The sequence below is a fragment of the Boleophthalmus pectinirostris genome, unplaced genomic scaffold (assembly GCF_026225935.1).
Source record: "Boleophthalmus pectinirostris isolate CB_2022bp ecotype Guang Dong unplaced genomic scaffold, ASM2622593v1 HiC_scaffold_1, whole genome shotgun sequence".
In the NCBI taxonomy this organism is placed as follows: domain Eukaryota; kingdom Metazoa; phylum Chordata; class Actinopteri; order Gobiiformes; family Gobiidae; genus Boleophthalmus; species Boleophthalmus pectinirostris.
In genome coordinates, this window is record NW_026570970.1 from 16,475,486 (window position 1) to 16,488,800 (window position 13,315).

At 40.1% G+C, this 13,315-nt stretch overlaps 1 protein-coding gene across 1 annotated transcript; it reads left to right on the top strand.

The window, feature by feature from the left end:
* Window positions 1–2,200: 2,200 nt before the first annotated feature.
* Window positions 2,201–7,536, top strand: ackr3a (atypical chemokine receptor 3a). The gene is made up of 2 exons (XM_055153513.1): window positions 2,201–2,326; window positions 5,355–7,536. The coding sequence occupies exon 2, from the start codon at window positions 5,397–5,399 to the stop codon at window positions 6,534–6,536; it is 1,140 nt and encodes a 379-aa protein (XP_055009488.1). The 5' UTR covers window positions 2,201–2,326; window positions 5,355–5,396; the 3' UTR covers window positions 6,537–7,536.
* The last annotated feature ends 5,779 nt before the right edge of the window (window positions 7,537–13,315 follow it).

Consider the following 13,315-nt stretch of genomic DNA (forward strand, 5'->3'; position numbering starts at 1 on the left):
ACTTGTAAACAGTTCATATAGTTTAATGCTAAAAGTCTGAAAATGCAAAAGAAACCTCACTGTGTTAGAATAGAAGAGGGGGTGGGATTAAATACATTTTCTTCTTCCCACTCCTTTTTGGTTAAATTTTTTGTTGTGGTTATTTTCATTTCTGTTATGATTTCACTTGCGTCATATGTTCCATTGTGTAAGAATGTAAATCTCTACTTGCCCAAAATAAAGACACAAACAAAATAAATAAATAATAAACCATAATGTATTCCTTTGATTTTAATACCACCAAATAAAATGCAATTGTAATGTAAAGTTACTCAAAATTTGTATTCTGAACATATTCTCTGTACAAATGTTCAGTTACTTCCCAACACTGTGCACTGGATAGAAAATGTTCTTGACTTGATTCATAGTCTGATCACAAAAGTCACAAGTTACAGTCTACTCAATGTTTCTTACAAACATCGTTGTCTCACATCGCACATCTGGTGTAAAATACAAAGACATAAGCCACCCAGTCTGCAGTGAGAGGTGGAAGATTAGCCTGCAGACAAGAACAGTTCAAAATGAGGACAGATTTGTTCTTAAAACAGTTCCTAATTGCCTCTTTTGTCCTCGCTGAAATAAAGTTCATCATTTGTAACGGTGACAGTTAGCGAGCAGGTGTGTTCCCTCACCTTCAGTCGTCTGTGGAGGAGGGTTGAGTCGCCGTGTGGGTTTTGGGTGGGAGCAGGGACAGTTGATGTGGTCGGCTGCTGTCTGTGGATCTGGTTTCATATTTGAGGTGACAGAGGGCGAGGCATGCCATGGGTGCAGACAGTCGCAGCCCCTTTTACCCTATATGACTCTGAGTGTGTTGTGCTGTGCAGCCTGGAAAGACTAATAATACACATACAATTTAAGTTATGACTTTGGCTTTAGTTGCTATCCAGAGTTGTAATTAAAGGGCCCATATTACGCTATTTTCTGATCTTATATAATGTTGTATAGTATGCTGTAATGTTGTTTCCTCATCAAAAACATACCCAGAGTTGTGGGTTTCCTACATTTAATTCATATGGTTCACTCAGAATTCTATTTGCCCTGTGAGGAAAGCAGAAACTGAAACACGTGTAAGTTGTAAATTAATAAAGGCATTTTATTTTAACCAGTGAATGCCTTGGATTTTTTGCATCTTTAAACTGACTTCCCTTCCCCATAAGAGCACCACTGAGTTCTATTCACTGTGTATTATCATCTGGAGGTCCAGGAAGCGCTCTTTCTGAAACTTTTTTATACCGAGAGTTGTGTTTTGTTTCATTCACACATTTAACACACAAAGTCTGCGTATTTAGACTGAGACTCTCAAACAGAAAACATTGATCCGCAGTTTGATGTTATGTTGTAATACAGGAAGTTCCACTGTGTTTTTAAACTCCATACACCTTCGTTAGAATAATTTGGTTATTTGCAGCCTTTCTATCTCTTCTAAAAAAAAGGTAAAATGTAGATGTTAACTTGAAAAGCATTTTGAGCTTTGGAGATGTAGACAGACTAACAATAAAGGGTTACTCAAACATGTGTGAATGAAATAAAACACAACTCCAGGTATGTTTTTGAGGAGGTAACAACATTATAACATGGCTAAAAGCTCACAGAAGTCAATTTTGCGTAATATAGGACATTTAATCAGCAAGAATTAATCTAAAAATACCTTTGTACAAGTTTCTCACTATGGTTTTCTCATAAAAGACATTGTTAACAAATAGGTTATAGTGAAAAGCCTTTTAGTGTACCTTCCATTATTATGTGTTCTGGTATTTTAGAACAGTCAGCTACATATTCCCATTGTGAAACCCAACCCTCCCCCCACGGTATTAACGCTCCAGTGTCCATTCATTTCACACATTATAGGGTGATTCTTATCTCTCATATATCTTATTTAACTTTAAACGATTTAGTAGGTTATCTATCTTTTTGGTAATTAGTCATAGGATGTGGCACACTGGCTAAACTATCACTTACTTAAGCTCGTTCCTCACACAGATTTCTTGGCCGAAACTATAATGGCAGTCGTGCGTGTGTTCGTGCGTGCGGGAAAGAGAGCGCGCGCTGTTTATTGGGGTGATGCCATGTCAATATGCATTAGAGTTGGTCCAGCCCCCGAGGCGTAGCTCTTGTGAGTTTCAGCAAGTGCAGTGAGAGAGGAGCAGACGCACGACTCAGACTCATTTAAGAACGCGGACGGAGCGCACCAAGTACTCAGTGGACTCGTCTGCTAATAACCAGGAAACTAAACAACAATCATCAGCTAAAGAACTAAGGATATTCCTTCTTTGGAAAGGAGCACGAGGTAAGATCACGTTTATATCTAAGTTCAGTTTCATTTTCTATAGTTTTATTAAGATGAGCCATGGTTCACTATACAGTTTTAAATTTGTTTTCGGAGTTAAAGTGTAAAGTACAAAACGCAGTTCAGGTCTTTTGTCATCTTTTGTTGACCGTAGCCTATTATAAAGTAAAGCCTGGTTTACTACCGCATTACTCACACTTGACCAACTCTCTATCCACTCGCCCCGGTGATTTGCCCCCTATTCACACACTAAGCCGGACTACTGTATGCTGAGGTGACATCTGATAAGTCTGTCTCCAGCAGATAGAAATCAACAATGCCAACAATGTCCCTGAATGTTTGTATTGAGCTGCAGTGGGACATTTCGCTGGATTTGGCGCTGGTGCGTAATGACGCCAAGTGCTAAACGTCTCCTATACTTCTGCCACTCAGCGCTGAAACCTGACATTCCCACTGAAAAGATTTTATCCTCACTAAAGAATGTAAACAGAGTAAGACAGGAGGGAAAGTCGGGCAAACACGCTGCACCTGCACTGCGCTTGTCGCTCCTATTAGCATGAAACTAGCCTTCAAACGCTTGTATTGTCTGTGTGTTGAAATACAAAAGCCGTTTCAACTAATTTGAAAGTGGATCCTCGCGTCTTGAAGGGGGACAGAGGGAGATGCGCTCGCACATACAGAGCTGGCGGTGCACTGCGGGCAGCTCCTGCTCATCTTATCAGATGGGGCTGAGTGTTAAAAGGTTAATTAACTAGAGGCCCGTGGGGCTACCTGGCACCCACAGGTATTTTCCATATAATATGAGGGGAATTAGACAGAGACCATTGTGAGGGATTATCTCTGCATACAAAATCCCCAGAAGCACATAGTCTTACTGGATGAGAGGTGAAGGATTCCACAGCTTTTGTGTAGCAGAGGTTAATATGGCCCTGGATCTATTCCCAAATGTGAGAAGTGAGAGTCTGCTCTGATTTTTTAGGCTTTAATGAAATCTTTATTTAGGGATTTATCGTAAGATGTTCCATCATTTCCATACCTGACACATCAGTTTGAATCAGCTTGTATTGTGAAAGCCAATAAAACGTTAACGGAACCCACACAATTAGTCAGACCAGTGTCGTTTTAGTGGTGGAAAACTCAGACAATAAATATTTTTTCTCCAGGGTGAATATAGATAATGTTTAACATAGCACTGTTATTACTTTTTGAGCGTACATGTCAGTACTACAGTCTACTCCTCCCAATGGAAGCATGACACATTCTCTAGAATTTATAATTATATTTAGTTTGATATAATCTTTTCATCAAGACAGTTTCTATTGGAAGGTCTCTTGCTTGATCATTTTCCAAGTTAGAAGCACTATAGCTGGGGGCTTTTAAATTCATAATCTGATGTCTCTATGAAGTTAAATATATTACTTTATTGTCAAAGATCTGTGAAAATCTATAAATCAATACTAGCAAACAGACAATCTGACAACAAACTACCATAAATTAAAAAGTTGTTGCTTTTTCTCCCCCATCCAAACAAGTCCCTCTTAGACAGATGTGCTCTGGTTTCACTGCTCGTGGTGGTGCTGTGTCACGCTCTGGTCAGTGACCTGGGCCGTGCTTGAGCCGAGACGAGTTCCCCGCTGCTGTCTGCTCAGCTCTGTCTCTGGGTGAACACATGTCAGTCCAGTCTGTACAAGGTTAAACCAGTCGTGTTGTGCTTTTGATCTATTCCCTCTCACCTCTGAACCTTCACCAGAGCTGCTAACCCACAGTTAAAGAGGAGACAGAGAAGAGAGACGTCACAGAAGAAACTTGTGAAGACAGGCCAGACAGAGCCACGCAGAGACACTTTGTAACCCTAACCTTAGGCAGAAAAGCACCATTCTACTTTTATGAATGCCAAGTGTCTCGCTGTGATCTTGCAAATGAGTTGAGCCACCTTTTGTTCCTATACACATGTAGGGCATTTTAAATTATGAGCACATACCTCCGTCTTATTAGTCGCAGATGTTGTAAAATGACATTTTGAACCTATAACCTACGTTTCTTTGATCATACATATGGTGACAGCTCCTCAACCCCACCTCTAGAAAAGATGAGGGATTTTTTATTATTATAAGAAGCTTGTTAGGGGAAAACATACCTCAGAGTGGCATCCAATTTCCCACCCCTGACCAGCGCTTTATCTTGGAATGCTCAGAACGCTCCGGAAATGGTTTGTGTTTAGATTTCTCAATCTCACTTCCTTGTGTCCAATCTGCACTCTGCACCGGTGGAGCTAATGTAAACATTTATTGTACGGCCCTTTTGACTGGACATCAATCACACAGTGCTTAAGTTTGTGACACAACAGCACCAGCCCTGTATGTGGTCCTGAATGGGCTGTTTTAACAAGCTCACCACATTAAGATTCTTCAGGATCTGGTGGCAAACCGCAGGTACTTCATGTTTTATTAGCTTAGGCAGTCAATGTCCAGAGGCTGCTACAGCAAATGTGACGGAAAATTGCTTTTTAAACCCGATACCCAAAGATTATCTACAAAAATAACAGTAGCTTTAACCACCAAATTAGCCTACTAGGTGATGTAAAGTTGCAGGAATTCAGCCACCAATGGTTAAACTGACAAAACAAGAATGCCAGTGTCAGGAAGGGCTTCTGGCATAACACCAAAATGATAATCAATATTTGAATCATTGCATGCAAGTAAAAGATGAACACGCATTTAAAAGTGTGCTATGTAACTTCTAAGGTGGAGGCATTAAACTTATTTCCCTTGTATTTGTTTAATTTCAGTTTTATAGCTCAAAAAATACCTTTCAAAACATGAATTCTTACCATGTGCAGGCTTGCAACTCCATAGATTTGACCCTTAACTTAACTAAACTCTCCATTATGATTACCAAGTTTATTTCAATGATGTGGAAAAACCAAAGCAAAACAGTAATATCTTCATGTAGACAAGCAGGTCCACCAGAAAAGTTGCACACCTCTAAGTGTTACATGAAACAACAAATGTTTTCTTTATTTCTACAGGAGTTATCCCCGTCAGAAGAGCGTCCCGTGATCCTCTGCAAAATGAGCCTGAGCACCAGCGAACTGGAGGACCTGTGGGAGTCCCTGACCTCCAATGACTTCAACATCTCCGAGCACCTGGGCAACATCTCCAGCGTGGACACGATAGTCTGCGCCACGGCCTTCAACCGCAGCGCCCTCCTCACCTCCATGTGCGTGCTCTACTCCTTCATCTTCGTCATCGGTCTGGCCGCCAACGCCTTAGTGCTTTGGGTGAACATCCGTGCCCAGCGTGACTCCACCCCTCGCCATGAGACGCACATGTACATCGCCCACTTAGCCGTCGCCGATCTGTGCGTGTGCGCCACTCTGCCCATTTGGGTCAGCTCCCTGGCGCAGCACGGTTACTGGCCATTCGGAGAGATGGCATGCAAGCTCACACACCTTCTATTTTCGGTCAACCTCTTTGGCAGTATCTTCTTCTTGGCGTGCATGAGTGTTGACCGCTACTTCAGTGTGACCACGCACAGCGACAATGACGGAGGAGCGAAGAGGAAGCTGATTCGCCGCGCTGCGTGTGTGGGGGTGTGGCTGTTGGCGTTTGTGGCCAGCTTGCCCGACACCTACTTCCTGCGCACGGTCAAATCTTCACATGGAGATCTGATGCTGTGCCGGCCGGTCTACCCAGAAGAAAACCCAAGAGACTGGATGGTTGGAGTCCAGTTGAGCTTCATCCTGCTTGGCTTCGTCCTCCCGTTCCCGGTTATTGCTGTATTTTACACTCTTTTAGCGCGCACATTCAGACGCTCTTCTTCTACAGCGTCTACCAGTGTGGAGCAAGAACGCCGCATCAGCCGTCGAGTGATCCTAGCTTACATCATAGTCTTCCTCGGGTGCTGGGGCCCCTATCACAGCGTCCTCTTCGCAGACGCTCTCACCCAACTCGGCTTGCTTTCCCTCACCTGCAGTCTGGAGAATATCCTCTACGTGGCGCTACACCTCACCCAGTGCCTGTCTCTGCTCCACTGCTGTTTCAACCCCATCCTCTACAACTTCATCAACAGGAACTACCGCTATGACCTCATGAAGGCGTTCATCTTTAAATACTCCACACGGACAGGCTTGGCGAGGCTGATCGAGACCTCAAATGTGTCTGATACAGAGTACTCGGCAGTCGCTGTGGACAATCCTCCCCAAATCTAAAAAGACTAAAAAAAAACTACCTTCCAACTAGCATTTCATTTACACTGTCAAAATCATCAGTGACTTGTACAGAGAATGACTGAATTGACTTTCAATTCTTGAAAACTGGATATCCGACTGAATCAGAAGCACTTAGAAGGCAGTTAAGCTAATAAAAATCTGATGTCACTATAAAACAGTGACGTTGTATGTGTACATTTTTGTGTGATTGAATGTTAGCCTTTGGACTTTGAAAGTAAGAAGAAGGTTTTTGCATATATGTATTCACTTGTATTTATATGTACCTTTTATAGCCAAATTTGTAACACTGACTCTCAACAGTGCTCTACTCCTTTCTCTTACAGTAGCTGCCTCATTTCGGTAGAGCCACTGCTTAGCTCGGTGTTATAGACCTGCTGTTCTCAACAACCTCATATTACCTAGTATTTCATATGTAAATTATTTCTCAGAGCTGTGTGCATTCTAAAGGAAAGTCACATTTTTGGCAAAGAAAAGAGGAAAATTTAAACTTCCTCCTAATGCTGGGAGGCATCCGCTGGAACTGCTGAACTTATGGTCAATCTGCAAATAATATTTATATGCATGTGGTTTGAATCTCGCAGGCCACTGATAGCTTGAACTCTTTTCAACCAAACATCAAGAATGAATAGCTTTACCATTCGGGCGTGCAATTGCCAAGTGTTTATTGAGGACCAAATAATGAAAACATCTCGGAATAGTTCAAAGTTGTGGGTGTGGTCATGCTCAAAAGGCTCAAAAAGCTGGCGTTTTAAGAGTTGTAAACACAAACATTTGACAGTTTACCCACTGTGTGTAGTAGGAGGAAGGCATGTCCTTTTGATTTGTGGACATAGAACATTGTGTCATCAGATTGGATACACATGTCCACTTTTACACTGAAACAATCTGATGTTGTGATTTGAAAAGACAAGAACAGATCATTCCCTTTTGTACTGTAATGTATAACATGTGTTTTTTATATATTAAATACTGAAACTGATTTTGTCTCATTGTAGTTTTCTTGCACGTCAAAATAATCTTGCATCTTCATTATCGCTCTACTGTCAACAAACTGAAAGCTCCTGTGGGCATAGTTTCAGAAAAGCTTTTACTAAATTTAAAACAAACTTTACTAAAGTAGAGGTAAAACTTTATAGTTTCATGCGGTTGCCACATCTGGAGTCTATACAGCGGATTAAACTCTGGAGCTGCAGGATCATGCACAAATGCACTTTGTGTCACTAACATTATTCACCGTGTTACTTAAATGATGTTTGAAGTAAGTCGGTGAAATGCCAGGGCTTCTCATGTTATTATTTATAGACATTATACCATAAGATGCAAGAGGAACGAAAGATAAAAGCTAACCACAAATTGGCAGAAAGGACACAAAAAAGTCTGACATCACCTTAATTGTTTCTGTTGCTTTTGAAATGCATCTACTTGGCTGAACTGGATCTACCCTGTACTTTGAAATGAAAGAGAGAAAGCACGAGGGCCCTTATTATGCTATTTTCTGATCTATGTTATAATGTAGTTTCCTAATCACAAACATACCTGGATTTGTGTTTTGTTTCATTCACATATGTTGAACACACAAACCCTACATATTTAAGAGGAGTTATTCTCTCAAACACTCTGTTCCAACTTGTGATATCATATGGTAATACAGAAAGTGCTCCACTGTGTTTTTAAGCTCCACACACCTTCACTAGAATCATTTGGATCATTTCAGCCATGGAATTACTGATCTCTACTGAACTAAAGGTAAAAGGGAGCTGTTCACATGAAAAATATTGCTCTGTGACGTCACAAGGTGGAACAGAGCATTTCGAGCTTTGTAGATATAGACAGACTAATAATACAGGATTAGTCATACATGTGTGAACAAAACACAACTTTGCGTAACATTATAACACGGCTTAAAGCTTACAAGAGTCCATTATGTGTAATATAGAATTTTTAAGCTATTTGAAGCCCTTAGTGTGAAAAGCACAATGAAATAAAGACAAATGATCAAAATTGTTCCGTAATGAATATCGCTTATCATCTGTTCTGATTTCGAAGTAATTGTTATCAGCACTGGCAATTAAAAAACATGATTGATGGTAATTGATTGCTTGTAAAACATAAATCACAGAATAAAAAAAAAAACAGGCTAATTACGCAAATTAGTCCCAGAGTAGATACATAAACATGATTTTTTTCGTTTAAACCTTTCAACCAAACTAGAGCTATACATGACTTGCCAGATGGTCTGCTCCTCTAAATCACAGGGATGTTGTCATTCCCCAGACATGCTCATAACTGGCACTACCACATCTCTGGGGGCTTGTAAGTCCTCACCGGGTCCACACCAGCGAGTCTTTGGAGAAACAGATGGTGTTTGAGACCACACGTCATAAAACCGCACCTAATGTGCATTGCTATTATTAATAACAATACGATAGCTTTTTAAATAGCTTTTTTAATCTCTATACGATGATTGATTCAAATTACCCTTTTAGTCACGCGGACAAAATAGGATGGCAGGTTTTAAAGGTGCACTATGTACTGTGTTTTTCAGACTATAAGGCGCAATTAAAATCCTTTAATCTTCTCAAAAATCAACAGTGCGCCTTATGTATTAATTCTGGTTGTGCTTACTGACCTCTAACCGATTTTATGTGGTACACTGCATTCAAAAATCTGTCAAAATGTTTTAGTAAGACTTTGATAAGCTACGAAGCTGCACCGCCTGATGGATTGTCGGAGCATTACGACTACCGTAGTTAGGAGTCTCAAGGATTAAAGGGCGAAGTATAGTTTTGCGTCAGCACTGACCTTTTTCACAACGGCTGGAAATGCCACGATGTAGGGTAAACGTAACTCCTGGTTAATGCTTTTCTATGGCAAAATATCTGTGGAAATGTCTCACATGTTTTCCACCAGCTTCACAAGTCTGCCTCATCACCAAATCTTCATCCAACAAGGTCGACAAAGAATTTATTTACAACTATCAAGGTAAGAAAGATGAAAATGTAAAGGCAAACAACGACTAGCATTAGTGAACCACTCCTGAGCAAAAACTAACTCTATGGTCATGAATAAAACATAAGTAATAAGTAATTCATTAATAAGTAACTTGCTAACTCACACTGATTCTAAAATTAAAATTAAAAATCAATTTCATGATGTAGATATGAGCAAAGACAGAGAGATTTGTGCAATTTGAATGCTACAGATGTTCACAAATTACACGTCTAGCATTTAAACTGCTTATGAATTGAAAATAGACAAGAGAATTCAATATTATTGATAGTCTGCCTTATAATCCGGTGCATCTTATAGTCCGAAAAATACGGTAACTTTTTGGTTAGGGGCCGGCACCTGCTTGTTTCTATGGATATGTCATTGACAATAAACAGCTCTACCTCACATTTATTGAATTTCAGTTGGCTTTATAGCTCAAAAATACCTAGAAAAATGAGCAATCTGACTGTTGCCTCTGTAGATCTTACCTGTAACTTGGTCTGGTTTTGTCTCCATGAAGATAAGAAGTTTATAGCGTTCAGACAAAGCTATAACATCTCCTTGAATAAAAGCATTTGATGGACCCTCCACCAGAAAAGTTACACAAAGCACCTTTAAGTATCCCTCTCTCCACACTGACAGTAATGAGGAGACAGTCTAGTAATTTACAGAGCTCTCCATGTCCAGTCTGCTCCCCGCCGCCTGTATTCTTTCAGGACAGTATGTGTGTATGGGCCCCCACCTGTTCCACTAACACAAACCATTGATCACTTTGAAGGCTAAGTCCCCCTTCATCTCAGCTGGCTCTTTCATTCTTTTGTGCTGGTCAAAGCTCGCTCTCCCTGCTCGCTACTCCTGTGACTTGCCCGCTGACCTCTGACCCCTGATGACCCCACAGTAAACCTCTGCTTCTGACCCGATCCCCTGGCTGCGTCTTTAGCCTTTAAACTCCTCATGGGTTTTATCTGTCTGCGGTCCTTTGCTTAGTTTGCACAAATGTCTCTCTGTGCCGATTTCCTGTTAGCAGCTGCTAGCTTCGAGTTAGCTCCTTTTTCTTCTTTGTTCGGTGACCTTTCGGCCCTCAGATGTCCGAGCTCGTCTGACCACACCACAAGCACGGTGGGTCTTCTTCAGTGGTGGAATGTAAAAAAGTAAAAGTAGTAAAGTATTATAATTAAGTTAAAAAAAAAAATAGTATCTGTACCTTACTTAAAGGGAATCGGCCCTATTTCTCCACAGCTCTATGTTCCCTCATTTCTAAGATTTTTCTTTGAAGGTTGAAGACTTTTCTCAAAATGAAACTAAGTCAAGTCATTTTTATTTTTATACCGCATTTAAAGGGACGATTCAGAGTCATTTCAACCTAGACTCTTTTGCACCATGACCTCTATCTGTAGTCAACTGCTGCTGGATTGGGTGTAATTGGCCAAAAATTGGGAGAAATGAGGATAAAATCTGATGCAAATTGATGACTGAAGGAAATGTGAGAACATAGGAAAGAAAAAAACAACTACAACAACAAAAAGAACCCATAGAAATGATGGAACATAAAGCTGAGGGAACACAGGACGAAACACCTTTAAGTAAAGTACAGATACAAAAAAAAAAAAAAACAACTTAATTATAATACTTTACTTACTTTACTACTTACTTTATTACTTACTTTACTCCCACTTTTTCTGGTGAAGAGTCTGTCATCTGATTTTATTCCATGGAGACGTTATTGCTTTACCTGAAATATTCCACAGTGGCATTAAACGTATCTATCAAGCGTTTATTCAATTACACATTTTTATTGAGGCTTAAAAAACACAAGCAGAGTTGGTTCTTCAAAGATCTGACATATAACTTGGCTTGGTGGTGTCACTTTTTTGTCTCCATAGAAATGAATACATAACATCTCCACGGAGACGAGGAGGAAACAGACCCTCAACTAGAAAAGTTACACAGTGCACCTTTAAGTAGATTTGAAAGCAGATAATTTTAACTTTTACTTCACTACATTTGAGAGCAGGTATCTGCACTTTCTACTTCACTACATTTTTGTACAGGATTGAAAAGTAAAAGTATTTTTATTGTTGTCTGAGACCTGCTGAAAGGGCTGAGGGTTTAATTTTAGCATATTCGTAATTTGAGGAAACAAAAAATGCTTCTACTGAACAAAATAATCAGCACAATCTTTCTCAAAACCACTGCATTCAAAGCCTTGTAAGACCTCCAAATTCTGCACAAATTACTTTAACTTTTTACATTTTTAAACTTTAATTAGAGGTGCATTGTGTAACTTTTTGGTTGGGGTGGGTCCTTCACTTGAGTCTTTTTATGGATAAGAATGTTCCACAGTATCACATTAAAACAGTTCTACCTTACATTTATTCAATAACAGGTGGTTTTATAGCTCAAAAATACTCAAAACAGGCGTTCTTACTGTGAGCAGGGTTGCCTCTCCACAGATCTGACCTGTAACTTGGTCTGGTTTGGTGATAAAAAGGTTTAATTTCCTCTGGTATCTGTACTTTTACTTAAGAAACAAAATTGAGTTCTTCTTCACTGGACTTCCGCCCCCTCACAGCAACCACCACCAACTTAAATTCTGGGCGCACAAAGCTCGCCCTAAACCTCTTTGTGTTTCTTTGTGTGTTTAATCCTCAATACCATCCTCTATTTGAGTCGAAGCAAAGGAGTCACTGTCCCAGAACAATACAAGAGCTGGAGCAGTGCTTTTAATTGTCCACGTCCCCCACTCCTGGCACCTGTTGAGAGCTTTCCACTTGAGTAGCTTGAGTCCAAAGATTGTTGTAGTTCACATCTCCATCTTTAAGGGCCTCCAGACAATGTGGTTCTGGTAACAGGAAGTCACCACCGGACACAGACTGGAAAATAGCCCTCGCTGTTCAGGATTGTGTGGGAGCTGTAATGAGCGGCTCAGGCAGGTTCAGGCACTTAACATTGTGAGAGAAATTAGTCAGATTTTAACAACAAGCTTATAGTTTAGAAAGTTAAACTCAAATACAACTTTTCAATGATTTCGAGGATGGACTTTCTGTATTATTACGCAATATTCAAAACAATTAAAAGTGCATTTTGTAAATTTTATAGTGGATGGTCTGTCACCTGCTTGTCTCCTTGGAGATATTACAGGAAACAGGCATCAGACTTAGACAAACTTGATCCACAAAGGAAATTATTTCATCACTATTTATAAGGACACTACCGGTTAAAAGTTTTAGAACACCACACTTTGTCCAGTTTTTTCTTGTTTACTGTTGATCAAAACATATTCTAAACTTTTGATTCATGACATGTCCACCTTTGGCAGATATATCAGCTGAAAACACTTGTAACATTCGTTTTACAATAGAAATAAAATATTCTTCAGAAAGTTACTCTTCTGTCCTGTTCATCCCAAACCAACTCGATCGGGCTTAAGTCTGGAGACTGTGCTGGCCACTTCATGTTTTTGAGCTTACCATGTTGTTATTTTTTCCTGAGGTAGTTTTGGCAGAGCTTGGACTTGTGCTTTTTTATCTTTTATCTTTTTTTACCCTCTGGCTGTTCAGTACTTACCTTTATACATTTCAAGCTCTTCACTGGAATTGCACGACTTGAAATGCAATAATTAACTAGAAAAATTAAGGTGTTCTAAAAGTTTTGTGTATGTGTGAATACACTAGATGGTTTGCATGAACCCTGGAAGTGCGAGTTTGGGCACCAGCCAATCAGTGACGAGCCATATATTCTGTGTTGGCAACAATTCCAGAGATCAA